We start from the raw sequence: 14,725 nt of genomic DNA on the forward strand, positions 1-14,725 counted from the left end.
AAAACCATACATATGTCCAATTCAAAGCCAGTCACAGAAATCAGAAGCATATACATGTGCAGTTCATACATTTACATGATAACCTTGAAGGGTTTGGTGAGTAAATATTTCCAAGGATGATATTTCTGTTCCAAGATCTCCATTCCTCTTCTAGAAAATATCTTTACCAAGACCTTTACTGAGTGTCGTTGAGCATCTGATGTATATGTGTCCTTAGCTAACAGCTCTCACACCTCTTTGAACATTGAATTTCATACAGTTCAGTCCATATTTGGCCAAGCTGTATCAGGACTTCATGCAAACCACTGTGTCAGTGTTTTGACTATAAATGTCATGCCTACAGTAACATCACTGCTAAAGCTTTTATACAAAGCATGCTGAAGTGTCTTTTTAATTGACTGGCTACAGGGCAGCAATGAAAAAAACTTGCAATGATAATGAAATCATTCACCAAGCATGTCTGGTACAGTAGTGTGCAGTTTCAGCACAAACCAGGGCTGGCTACCACCTCAGCAGAAAAAGGATAGCTTGAAATGCCATCTTTATATATATATATATATATATATATATATATAAATACATCATTATTATTTTAATGTACCCCAACATATGATTTATATAAAACTCTGTATGGAAAATTCAATACATTTTTGATTCAGAAACCATTAGAGGGTAATTACTCCTTCCCAACCGTACACTGTCTCTTTCTTATTTCCGTCTCTCCCTTTCAATCAAGTGACTGACACTCACACAGCCACTCAATATGTTCACTGCTGTCTTTGTTTTTCTCATCATTTTACCTCACTCCAGTGATTTCCTCACATAAACACACGAACACACACCCTGTTTTGATGGAAGCCGACCACTGTTTCTGTTTTTGCTTGTGTCTGATGTCCAGCTGACTGCCCTCCATGATTCATTTTGCAGCAGTTCAGTTAGATGTGAACCGCAGTGTGTCATTCCTCATTGTCATCATCATCTGGAGAGTGATTAGGCGGCCACTGCTGTATGTATCTGTTTCTGCGTGTGCGTATATGTGGAGGCGGTGAGTTCGGTGTGAGATGAGTGCTTCTCCGGTGGTGGTCGCAACACCACAGCGCAACCAGAATCTCTCTTTGGGAATTGAGGGAATTGTGTTTTGGAACAAAGCTCCACACACACATACGCACCAAAATATATAATAACAAGAGAGAGGTCACAGGAAAACATTAAAAAGGATCAAGGATGTGTCAGTTTGCAGGCGTGCGCACATGTGAGTGTTTGTAGAAGGTTTTGACGGCGTACTGAGATTGTGTCTATCTGCAGACATAGACATGAGACCTTCCAGCTATGTTGTTTGCAGGGCATTGGAGAATCAGAAGCAGTCACACACACATATGCACACAAACACACACACCCACTCCCTGTGAGGCAGTAATAATTTGTCTTCTCAACTCAAATGCATGCAGCAGCCTTCCACTCAGCATGAGTGCATAGTGACGAGCACGACATAAACAGGCACCTCAAGGACTGAAATGTGACATAGATCAAACTAAAAAAAAAGGCCGGAGAGAGCAAAACCAATCCAACTGGTCGCTGACGTCACTGCCGTTAGGGCCAAACAAACCCTGAACCTGTGGCTTTGACGAGGAAGCTTCAAGTGTTCCCTCAGGCAACAGCTACTTTGTGAATGATGTGTTCATGCCCCCCCCCGAACCTGTGTATTTTGCAGGACTAGAGAAACGGCGTGTAGAAGTGTAACGTTTTATGTTTGTAGATTGGTTATAATGTACCCTGGGTAACTAATGAGAAAGCATTGCTCTGAATGTAGATGTACTGTGTAACTGTTACGAAAATGGTGATTTTGTATATAAAAGTTGCAGTGTATAAGTCACAAAAGAAGGATTGAGAACCTTGAACAACCATGAATCACCTTTTGAAAACAATCTGCGTAAAGTGCTGCAGTGTGAAGGCGAGAAGTATTAAAATCAACATGTTTGTGCACCCGGGCTTCCTCTCAGTCTGACAGCTCAGCCCCAAATGACCAATTAGGGCCCTTCCAGTTACCTGCTCACTGCGACAGATAGCATTTACTCAGCTCATCAGAGTGAAGATTAAGAAATAAACATGTTAACTCTCCTTTTTGAATTGTACTCTTTTTATCTGTTCACTTGCACAACATAAGTAAAGCCTGCACAAATACACAAAACCGTGCAAGAGCCTAATGATATTTGTGACAAGCATCACTTGCATCCTCTAGAAACACACCCGATAAACCGACAGCCCAGGTGAGGTTCCCTGTACAATCTTGTTTTTACATAATTTTCATCCTCATCAAACATTCTGACCCCTCGTGCCCTATATGCAAGCATCTGCATTTGTTTGAGGTGTTAATTTGTCACCCGCCTGTGTATCACTTCTGATTTCCGGCCCCCCTGCCTCTGGTTTCTTGAAATGCAGATATACCCTGAAGTCGCCTAATAGACTGTCACCATTATTCTTCAAATAGCTTAGACCTCAATTTCCCTACACTGATTTCTTTATACGGGGTGTGAATAAATCTAATGTCGGAGCCCATGGTCAGATTGCTGCCAGCTTAACCTCAGTGGAAGTAATTCAAAGAGACGAGTAAATTTGGTCTGGCCAGCTGTTCCAGACAAATGATACCGATGTGAGCCGAGACAAAGAGGGAAATTAACGAGCTATTAAAAGCTTCCAAACACTGCTCCACATTGGACATCTCCTTTATTTGTTGCTCAAGGCGGCCATATTTAAACCTTGGATTAAGCTATAAAAACCATCCTCATTTCAGTTTATAGACAGCCAGTGAGACTCAATAAGTTCAAACTGCGACTGCTGCTAAAGTATTCAGCGAAGAGTGACCGTAATCGTGATCACACAACAGCTCCATCCGTCACATGAAATCCAGCACTGACAGTTTGATGATGATGGCACTTTTATTGTGACCATGGGGACACGAATCATCTATTCTATGTTATAAATGTACATACATTTTAGAATACCCCCACAAAATATAATACCACAATAGCATAAAACTCAAGAAAACTTTTAGAATAGTTGGTTTCTGGTCAAAAATAAATTATATTAAAAATATTTTATTGTTTATCATTTCTGGCATGACATTGGGCTCTTTTTCACAGTTTTCTGACTCAATAATGTAAATAATTGCTGTCTACAGCCCTAGATGACGTTTGGTCATTTTCATCCAATTTTGTATTCGCTTTTGTACAAATATTTCCAAAACTAGTCAGTGTGAATCTTTTTCAAATTTGTTTCTCCATCTAGTAATGAGAGTTCTAACAATTTATTCTCTTCACTTTTGGTTTGCAGAGATATTTTATGCGCAGGATGGTTTTACTCAAGCGTGATATTTCCTTTCCAACCTCTCCTCCTCTTAAAAGTTCCTGTTCTCAGTAGTGGTTTTCCAGTTCAGTCCCCAGTGATTAGGGAGCTCATCAATTCTTCGGAGGGGGGGGTGTAGCTTGCACATACACACACACACAAGCTCCAGAAAAATCTTTACGGAGACCTTTACTGAGCTCAAGCCACTGTGCCGGTGAGCACCCAATGTATATGTGTCCTTGAGCAACACATTAAATCTCTAACAGCTCTCACACCTCTTTGGACATTGAATTTCATACAGTTCAGTCCATATTTGGCCAAGCTGCATCAGGACCTCATGCAAACCACTGTGTGTCAGTGTTTTGATGTTTTAACCATTTACTATAAAGGTCATACTTACTACAGGTGCATGTAAGTATAATCATTTTGAGATGCATTCATGGAAAAACATGCAAGGAAAGAGAAAATCCCCTGAGGAATCTAAGCGCTATATTTAACTGAGATTTAATGTCAATCTCTAAAGCAGTGGTATGGTATGAGAATAACCAATTGAGTGCCATCTCCTTTTACAGCAATTTTGATATGTGAATTTCAGATGGTCCTTTTTACATAAATGCCAGTATGATATTTGTAATACGAGAAATAAAAATGTAAAAACAGAAATTGTGATGTTGAGGTAGAAGTATTTTTCTATAGGTTTCTAGAGGCCCACTGCTACAAAGCTGTCACCACACCTGCGTTTAACTGTCAAGCTACGACAGGTTGTGTCATGGGATATTAAACAGTACAATCTAATACTGAGTGATTCCATATATGCAGGTTCTGTTTTTTTTGTGCGTGTGTTTGACAATTCGAATAAATATCTACATAAGCATATGAGCCTCTTAGGAGTTCAAAACTGCATGCAGGCAGAGGAAATATTCATATGAGATGTTATGAGGCATTAAAATGAAGAGGCATTACCGCCCACTGTTTGAAATATGGAATACTGTTGCAATCATTCTGTTGCTATAATTTGAGTACAATTATGAACTGCCAACATCAATCAAGTGAGTTTTTTTAAATATATGAATTTACAGCAAGAGTGAAATGCAATGCTGTTGGTCGACAACTAATTCACATGAAGATAATAATATAATGACGTTCACTCTGTGAACTCAACCTTTCGTGTTAGAATCTAAAGGTTGTGTCTCCCTCTAGTGGTTGAATACTTGCCACTGTGAACCCAATTTACCACAAATATCACAACCGCCCTCATCCTCATCATTATGCTTGGCCTTATCTTAGCGATGCTGCGTCAACAGAACAGTAATTGGAATGCACCAAGGGACAAACAATTACCGGTTCTGCTTTTCACTCTTTATCTGAAAAACACAAACTCTATTACAATTATGTTGATTATTAGAAATAATGGTGTGTGTGTGTGTGTGTGTGTGTGTGTTTGCGTGTGAGTGAGCGTGGGGGTGTACTTGGACACAAAAAGAGAGAGAAAGGACAGACATGACGACATACAAGACACACACACACTCACACCCACACACACAACAATGAACATCAATAAACTGTGTCTACAACAGAGTTTGTCCAACAACAGAGAAGGTGTGCACTTATGTGCAAGTACAAGCACGAGTGTATGTGTGTGTGCACTTGAATGGGGGTGCATTTATAGCCCCTTTCCCTGTCGTGATGACTCATCAGTGACTCACAGGCCAGAGAGGAGAGTGTAGTTGCGCAAGTCAGGAACCCTTCTGTGCCACTCCACTGTTTGGTACGGTGCAGCAGCAGGTCGGTGGCGTAACCTCATCATTAAGAGAAAGCTAGTCACGTTGGCATAGGAGCCAGGGGGTGTCGGATAATGAGGAGGGTGATTCAGCAATCACTGATGTGTCACGGTCAATATGAGACATGGGGGGGGGCAGGCTACTGACATAGTGTAAATGAATGGTTTCACTTGACAGGCTGCGGTGTAGCGAGTAGGAGGGAAAGCGTGTAGGCACGCATCCCTATCCTAGGCACAGTCACAGGTATGAATTATGCATGTTGCATCTTCTCGCACTGGTGAGAGAAAGGTATAATAAAATGACAAGTGACGAGTCTGTGATTCACACACACATACTTGAATGCACAGTCACACACAGAGAAACCCAGCAACCCCGGAAACACAATGCCATTCCTGTTCCTGCTATCTGCAGAATGTGTTGAGAAGTAAGGAAGAGGACATGCAATAGAGCCAAGAAGATACAACTCCCATGGCTCTTATCACACTCTGCCCAGCCACAGCAGCACTGACAAAGACGGGAAGGAATATATATATATATGCAAAGGAAGCTACTATGTGGGGAAAGACGAACAGCAGGTTTTGAAGGAGAACAGCAACACATACTGAAAGCTGAGTATAAGATAGATAGATAGACAGACAGACAGACAGACAGATAGATAGATAGATAGATAGACAGATAGATAGATAGATAGATAGATAGATAGATAGATAGATAGATAGATAGATAGATGTGTTATAATATATCAGCAGTCTAGCAGTGTTGATCAGAAATGTTCCTTCACAGAGGACGACTGGAGGTATGTAGGGTTAGATAAATCAGCTCCCCATCCCCCAACAGGGTGAGGTTGCCTCCTTACAGACAGTTTGGTTATCACTCCTTTGTGGCATCATTCCCAGGCTTTTCCTTTGTCTTTTTGCTGAATCGCTGCTCAAAAGGGAGACACTGAATAGGAATGTTTGTGTTCATGTTCTACAAAGTTTACATGTAATTTGGTGTCTCCAAGGATTTGTGTGCCCAACTGCTACCAATGTGTATTCATGATTATATGTGGCTTTCTTTGTATTCCCTGCTCTCCCTGCGTCACTGAGACTGTAAGACTGCGCATCTAACCCCCACTTCCCAGAAACTCCATTCATCAAATCAAACTACAACCTTTTTCATGCTGGATGATGATAAGTCCTGTTTTGCTAAAAATAGAAAAAAAAGGTTTTCAAAATGCCCAGACATGTTGGGCTGTAAACCCAAAGCAGCTCATCAACTTGTCCTATTAAAGCAGTGAGAGACAGGTTGGAGAAACACAGGGCATCTACATGTCACCAGCTGCCAAAAGAGTTGTCCATAAAGTACAGTGCGACTGGGCTAGTTTTCAATTTCTGTCAAGATGTTGTATGTCAAACAGACCAGCCAGTATGATCTTCACGCTGCCTTTTAAATGTCCTCACCTCAGCTCACGCAAACACTTAAACATTCAAGCCTGTCTTTTAAAAGGTTCTGTCTTCAAAATTGCTTTTCTAAAATGAATGGCTTTGGATGGAGATAAGTAGAAAGGCCTGCAGTGTTTCTGCAAGTCATTTTTTACAATATGCATGAGACCCAGCGGGCTGAAGTAATCTGCAATCTGCTAGTATATATAGTTGAATGATCTCCAGTGGGCAACAACAGTTCCAGGAAGCCCCAAAATAGAGGCAGGAAGTTAATTTAGTAAACACAATAAAACATGCTAACAAAATGTCAGATATAACAAATATAGACATAATCTCTCTTACTCTATGAGTTGCTCCATTCCAGCACCCCGGGGCTCCAGTGGTTCCCCAGGTTTGGGTTGGTAGTCCTCCTTTTACAGTGTGACTCCTGGATTTGACCTGGGAACACATGCACACACGTGTTAGCCTGGCACCAGTTAGCATGTATACCTATGTATCTATACCTAGAACTATGTGAAAGAGAGAGAAATGATGAACAAGCAGATGGGCCATGCTTTATTTGACTCAAAATCATCACACATTTTAAATCCCGAGGTTTTTGGAAACATAGAGGATTTACAATCACCCAAACCATAGCCTTGTCTTTTGTTTGTCTCTATGTCTGTCACCCTCTCGCTGTCTCTTTAAGGGCCTCTGTAGACCTCTCAGATCCTGAGGTGTTGAGTTTCAAAGTTGTCTCCATACTGTGTGATTTATGGTAGAAACAGAGCTAGCCTTGGTTTCTGTGCTGTCTCGGACTTTCCTGTATGTATTCAAAAGCACTATCCAGGATCCCAGCCCTCTACTTAGACGTCTAAAGAATTTGAAGAAGCGCTGAAGCTCATAAACGCTGTTAGGATTCGCAAGTTCTCCCCATCTTGTCAATTCATCCCAACAAAGGATACTATTCAGCTACCACTGGTTTATGTGCTATATGGCATAGATAATATATCTTATAAAACATATTTTTCTTCTTCCCACACAAACCCATACACAGCTAAATTTGATTAATACTGTGAATGAAAGCAGCTTTCTGCTCAAAAACACATTCAACACATTAGAAAGACTTCAGTCAAATCATCGGCAACAAACCTTTCCGTACACCAATAACTCTGGCCTATTTCTCACTCAAGGAAACACACCATGAATCCAATTAATATTATTTATGTTAATGTGAGGTAATTATGCAGAGCTGCAGCACCTGGATAAACTGTGTACGGGTGGTGACACCTCTCTCGCCCCAAACCTGCATGTTAATTAAGCAGAACATCTGGCGAGAAACAGAAACATACTGTTGAGTTGAACCGACGGGACGCTCCCTTGATCCAAAGTGCTGGATGTTTTGGAAGGTGAACTTCATTTCAATTTGGGGTGCGCGTATGTCCTTGTGCCAAGATCTGCTTACATTCAAAAATTGATAAGCGGCCAATCCCAGCTTTCACTGATTTGATAGAAAAATCCTGGCAGTGCACGGCTAGCAGTTGTTGACGGTCTGTGCTGCATTGTGATGCAAGGTCAACGCAAACTACCTCACCTTACGGTCCGTCCACATGGACTGATCAGTGTGTGACAGCTGCCTCACTGAACTGCTGCAGCTCGTACGCCTGAGGTGACCACAGACCGTTTCTGCTGCAGAGCTGCTGCAAGCCCTATCTTTCTATCCTGAGTGTGCCTTTGATAAATACAGTACAATGAAAGCCATGTTAACATATGAATTGATTCTGGCCACAGAAACGCAAGAGATCTTTTCAGTTCAAACAGATACAGGAGGTGATGAGTTTAAAAAATACATTTATATTTTTTTCATGTCTGTGATATTCTACAGATATAGACAGTGAAACTACTGTGTGTATATGTTGTTGGTATAATGTCGATCGGACTATGAACATAATTTTTCCTGTCTATTACGGCTGGGATCTGTGTGTGGCTCGCACAGCTCACGTGATATGTTCTGTGTCGTAAAAGAAAACTAATTGATATCATTTCAAATATCTAATCAAGTTAATGAAGCCTAGCAATGTTTTTTTTACCAGAATTAAATGGCAAAACAGGACTTCTGCTGAAACTACTAGCTTATTAATGGATTGAAAGAAAACGTATCTGACAGTTATCTAAATTGTCAGACTGAAACTGACAGTTTTTGCTGCTATGTTTTTTTGACTGTTTTAAAGACAAGAATAAACAATTACCCAGATATTCAAGATGTAATATGTCATTATTTTTGTGTAAAGGATTGACACATTAATCTATAGAAAATTGTTTTGGCTAACTTGTTCTGAATGAGAAGCCATCATGTCTGGTGCGACAGAATAAAATATCGAATTCAGCAACTAAGCTGAAGTCAGACTGATATGCCCTGGAAACAATCTGTAAGCCTACAAAAAATAGACAAAAATAAAAAGAGACATTCATTGAGCAATTTCCCAAATGCCCTTGGACTGGGCTTAATCCTTGTCTGGGAAACCGGCAGATTCAGTTTTTGTAACTGTGTCCCAGAATGTCAAAGTTTGGGCAACAGACTGACAACCAGACAAAAGGACTTGTACCAGCTGCTCGCAGCTAAAAAGGCCAACAATACATCAAACAGCAAGGACAAAAGACAACTCCACAACAAAAGAAAGAGTTATTAACTCTCTAGTGTCTCAGCTTTCAGATATGCAGCTCACTTAGCCTTAGCAGTGGCTACATATTGGTCATCAAATGATTAGAAGCAAAGCCTTTCTTCTATGAACACCTGCTTTAGTGCTTCTCGTAAGCCAAAAGGTCATCTGTCGTTTAAAACAGACCTATAAAAAACAGACAAGAAGCAAATATTCATCACATTCCTCATGTTTCATTTCTCCGTTCCCATATCTGTATTTAAACTCTGTATCTTTCCCTCACCTTCACAGTCCTTCGCATTCACTGCTTTGCTTCCACCTAGTCATGCATACTAATCTGTGCTGTAACTTGGAGCAGTGGCCAGCCGCTGCCTGCCTGTCCCATCAAACATGCATAAGAAACAGATGTATCTTTGATGTAGGCTTGTTCATGTTGCCCCATGTGCATGAGTGTGTGAATGAGAGTGTGAGTGTGTGTATGTGTGTATGGTATGTTTATGTGTCTGTGTTAGTGTGCTCCCAGGCCCTGCGGGTGCAAGCCAGACTGGGGAGATGCGGCTGCATGCCCCAACACAAAAGAAGAGAGGGAACGCTGACATGGAGTTTTGGCACAAATAATCAATGCAGCAATACGTTGCCAGCCATACATTATCTTAATATGCATAATTCATATCATAGGAAGCAATTTTGTGACTGTAATTTATAGCTATTCTAATTACACATACAGTATGTGATGAGGATTTCATTTCAGTTTCTACATTAATTCACTATTTTACATTTTCTTTTGCCTGGATTGTAAAGATTACTATCACAAATATATTCTTACACATTTAAACTGTTCTGCTCTCTACTATTTCAGCCTTTTGCCACCAACATTCCTTACACATTTCCACCCTACATCTGTGAACCAGACAGGACATATTATCAATAAAATTAGTTGGGATTTTCAGTTATGCTTGACTTGTATGTAGTATCACACACCATATAATTTTCTGTATTATGACACCATAATTATTATGGACAACACATGGTATTACTATTAAACGTGTCAACCTTTCAAAGCTGAATGAATAGTCAGTTAATCAAATAGTAGATCAAAGGAAAATTATAACTATTTTAAACACTGTTTAATCATTCAGGCAATTCTTCAAGTGAAAATGTCAAACATTCCCTCGTCCAAGCTTCTAAACTGTGATTATTTGCATCTTTTCTTTATTTTATGTGAACATACTTTTTGGACTGTTGGTGGGAGAAAAAAAGTAATATGCAGAGGTCACCTTGGGTTTTAGAAAATGTTTCAAAAAAAACTTTTCTACAGTTTTATAGACCAAATGATTATCTTATCAATCAAATACTTACTGCTTATCTGACAGCAAGGTGGTAATGCAGTGACTATGCTTTTGAATCCCATGGTTTATTAGAGAATGATCTATTGGGAAAATTAGAGGCAATTGGACTTCTAAAATATACGGATTATAAAAACTTAAATATAGTCTTGGCTTTAGTGTGGTTTCAGTGTTTGGGCCACCCAGTGTTTTATGTATGAGCAGTAGGAGCGGATGCTGATGTTAGGATATTTTGCTGGCGTTGCACTCAATGACAAGTATGGCACCTGTCCATGAGCCTGTCATCTTTCAGCATCTGGAGCTGTGAAAACTTCCCTTGCACAAGTTTGTAAACAGGTATAATCGTGAGTCAACAGAGCGTAGAGAGCTTATCCTGCTTGACATAAGCCACACTCACGTCGGGGGGCTGCCTGATTCGCTCTGTCTGGGTGTGTGTACTGTATGTGTGCGGTAACATCTGTGGCACTGACTCCCACCAACTACACTACCCTTGTGTCCTCTCATGTCCTCACATGAGTCCATGACCATGTAAAGTCACCCTGACCTCATCTTCCTACCACCTACACACACATGCCCTGTGAAACTTACAATGACACTTTTTTTTGTCCCTTGTGCAAGCTTTGCCCACCACTCGCCCACACACACATCTTTTTCCTTTTCCCCTAAGACAATTGTGTTATTCACTCTCTATTGTGGAAGCCAGTCATTTCCACATGTGTGTTGGCCATAAAACAGCAAAGAGCCGACTAAAAGCATCCTTTTCCTGACTAGCAGGGTCACAATTTGTCTCATATAAACACAGGACACACCTTAGCCCAACAGTTTTCACATATCCTTCTGACCCTCTTACCTCCCAATGTGCTCTTCTTTCCACTGACACAGGATACCAATGTCTAAATGTTAGTAAAGCTGGCTGTATTTGATAGTTCCGTGCAGAAAAGTAAAAGAGAATAACACAGCACTCTTTGTGGTGTTGTTTTAGGCTTTCGGTTAACTTTTAGGGGAGTTTTTTGTTGAGAGAGAAAGTCTCAAAGCAGGCTGAACACTGAGGCTGGTGTCTTTTGTCTTCCAACGTGCCTCGCGCTGGGTTTCCCTAGCATTGTCATGACAACAGTGTGTACGCACCGACACTAGTCGTTGAAAACAATACACCTAACGTTACCGAGTGTTGAGTGAAGTGTGCTAGCTAGCAACTCTCAGTTGGTTTCTGAAAAGGTTAGTACAGTCCAAAAAAAACACACACTTAAAGAAAAGTCGCGACTGAAATTAACTTATTTCCCACTAGCGAACAACAAGTGCACAAGTGTCTAATGGAGACAAAAAAAAAAAAGAAGTGTGGAAAGATGAATTCATTCGCATACCTTCTTGGCGAAGAAATCCTTTTCCCTCCCGGCCTGAGTCGCGGTTAGCTACCGTCAACAACTTAACTCACTGTCGGTATGCGTAAAAGATTAAGGTTGTGACGCCGGTACGAACATTTCCTAAACGCGTATCATGTCGACACTGGGAACTACTAGCACTACATGTGAGGAACAACTTCCAGCGGTAACTTAACTTTCTCCGCCCAGACTCATTCTCAACTCTCTGTCTGCTTCTATCAAAGGATGCTTTGCTCCGCCTCACTCAAGCCTGAAGATAAATCACTATAATCCGAGAGAGTTATAGTCTAGTTCGTGTCTCTTAAACGATGGCAGGCTGTATTTTTTCCAGTGATTTATATATTTATATATATTATATGCTACGGCCTATAATTAATTTGTGAACTTCCATTACGGTTATTAGTGTAATTCGCACGGAACAATCACTCACCCAAAACAAACCCTGGGTTTTATTTTCTGCAATGGTTCAAAGACAGTCCAAGTAAATTCTGGCGATTGATTGCACACAGGACAATTATCTTAATAAGACATTAATGGGTTTTTAGACTTCGCCCTGTTATCTCATTATTGAAGCAAACCGACCCTGTTGATATTGGCCTAATCCTTTGAACTTTCCCAGTTCAAACAAACCGGGTGACACCGGTATTAACAGAGATAATCCAGACTCACTGAACGTTTCACATGCTACTTTTTATGCTATAATGAAATCTAAATTTCACTCATGGTTTTAAAGGAATAGCAAACAAGTCAATTTGGTAAACATAACAACGTGGTTAAATTAAATCCTCAATAAATGATATCTTATATTGTTGGAAGAGTCAGCAAATGTGAACTTAACTAGTGTTGGTTTGTAGTTTGCTGAAAAGTTAGGTTCAAATAGTACAATTATTTAGGTCGACTGGAAATATTAAAGTTCTGATTGGGGAAAAAATGACTTTATAGCAATACTACATAAACCTAAATATAAAAATATATTTCAGACGGAAATATTCAAGTAAGCATAAGGTAGTTATAACATTGTAGGAAGCACAATAAGTCAACATTTTGGTACAAAAACGTCCCTTAGAATTAGAGGCATATATTAACTTTTTATTTCCATTTCATGATGTCAAGACAATAACCATTCATTCATTAATTACATCAATACACTGTGATGTAAAAGGTCATGTAGTGGCCTGCAATATTGGAGCTAGAGTATCAGACTATCAGAAGTGTAACTTTATTTTTCCCTTGATGTCATTCTGCAAGAGCTTCAAAGCATACATACAGACAGACAGACAGACAGACAATGAGTAATCAGAGGACTGTAGTGGCTACTGAGAGCAGTTATAAAACTGTAGGCCAGCAGAAGTAAGTAGTCGTACTAGTAATAGTGGCAGGGATAGTACCCTATGATTAGTGGCCATATAGTACTACAATATGTCAAACTTTAGGGACAGTGCATTTTAGGCTGCAGTTCAAGTGCTTCAAAGCAATCACGCATAAGAAAATAAATCAAAGTAAAGTGTACCCAAGGAGGGCTTAGTAATAGTGCAGCAGCAACAACAACAATCACTTGAGTAACTGAACTGTTGGCGGTATGACATGATATGATACGTCAAATTCAACAACAGTATGATGAAATGTCACATGCGTCAAAGCTGCTCCATTTGAACAAATGAACATGAACAAAACATTATTACAGAGATCCAAATTGCACATTATTACAGCATACATAATTCTTCCATACATAACTACCAATATTTATATTATACTAGCAGCAATAGAAGCATTTTTTTTTAATTCTATTGTATTTTTATTGTATTTTAATGTACCTGGCTGCTATGACGACCCAATTTCCCTTCAGGGATTAATAAAGTCTATCTATCTATCTATCTATCTATCTATCTATCTATCTATCTATCTATCTATCTATCTATCTATCTATCTATCTTATAGGTAGTCAGAGGGACTTATTTACTGAGCCCAAATGTTACTTTGTGTTGGTCAGTGTTCCTATTTACATAATTCTCTTTACATATGATCCCTGTGAACAAAGTGATCCTACAGTAGGTCAATAAGGATTCTGCCTCTATTGGCAGTCTTTAAAAACTAGAGGGTGTTTGTTAAAGAACACCCACTCGCATTACCATTGGTAAATGCTTAATCAATCACAGTAAAGTGACCAAGATAAAGAAAACAAAATGCCAGGGGAAAATGCACATTTACAAAGAGGACATTAATAATAATGAATATAATACTCTTTGATTGTTTTGTTGGCAGTACATTTATTGAAACCAACCCACACATTATTCAGGGAATAAAAGTGTCAGACTCAATATTATCAATAATAAATTCTTCTCAAGTCCTTCCATAGGCTTTTGGTATTGTTATAGTGACAAACAAATGGATTTTTCTGGAAGTACTTCACAGAATTAACTATTCACACTGATACCGTTTCAACTTGGCATGATACATTTAGTGCCACTAGATGACACCAGAGTCCCACTATCTGACACTGAGGAATCGAAACTGAAGATTTAAACGCATCCATAACAAGGACATTTTTACAATATAAACCAACAAGAGCAAAGGAAAAGACAAAATTTAGATTCCAATATAAATCTATTTCGGTTTGGCATAGTATATTTGGTTATTTATGTTGGTCAAAGGTGACGGCATCCGTACCCGGATATCCTAGTTGAAAATATCCGTGTTGAACATGGGAGATTGAGTTTTCGACCTTCGCATTCTTGAACGGCTTTTACGTACGTTTACGTGCGCACGTAAGCAGCAGCTTACCCCCCGCTACGCATTTGACGTACGTGCGCTCTC

The 14,725-nt window shown here is 39.8% G+C and overlaps 1 protein-coding gene across 2 annotated transcripts in view; it reads right to left on the bottom strand.

Moving 5' to 3' along the window:
• LOC127373549 (ankyrin repeat and fibronectin type-III domain-containing protein 1) overlaps nucleotides 1–12,108 on the bottom strand; it is a 129,323-nt gene extending 117,215 nt beyond the window's left edge. The window contains exons 1-2 of one of the 2 annotated variants that reach the window (XM_051418137.1): nucleotides 11,894–12,108; nucleotides 6,890–6,985 (exon numbers count right to left, since the gene is read on the bottom strand). In XM_051418137.1, coding sequence (XP_051274097.1) covers nucleotides 6,890–6,906 — 17 coding nt within the window. In that variant the 5' untranslated portion in view covers nucleotides 6,907–6,985; nucleotides 11,894–12,108. Of the gene's footprint in view, nucleotides 1–6,889; nucleotides 6,986–11,382; nucleotides 11,510–11,893 lie in introns of those variants that run through there. The other variant, XM_051418138.1, reaches the window with a different exon arrangement.
• Between the last annotated feature and the right edge of the window lie 2,617 nt (nucleotides 12,109–14,725).

This window comes from Dicentrarchus labrax, unplaced genomic scaffold (genome assembly GCF_905237075.1).
Source record: "Dicentrarchus labrax unplaced genomic scaffold, dlabrax2021, whole genome shotgun sequence".
Lineage (NCBI taxonomy): Eukaryota > Metazoa > Chordata > Actinopteri > Moronidae > Dicentrarchus > Dicentrarchus labrax.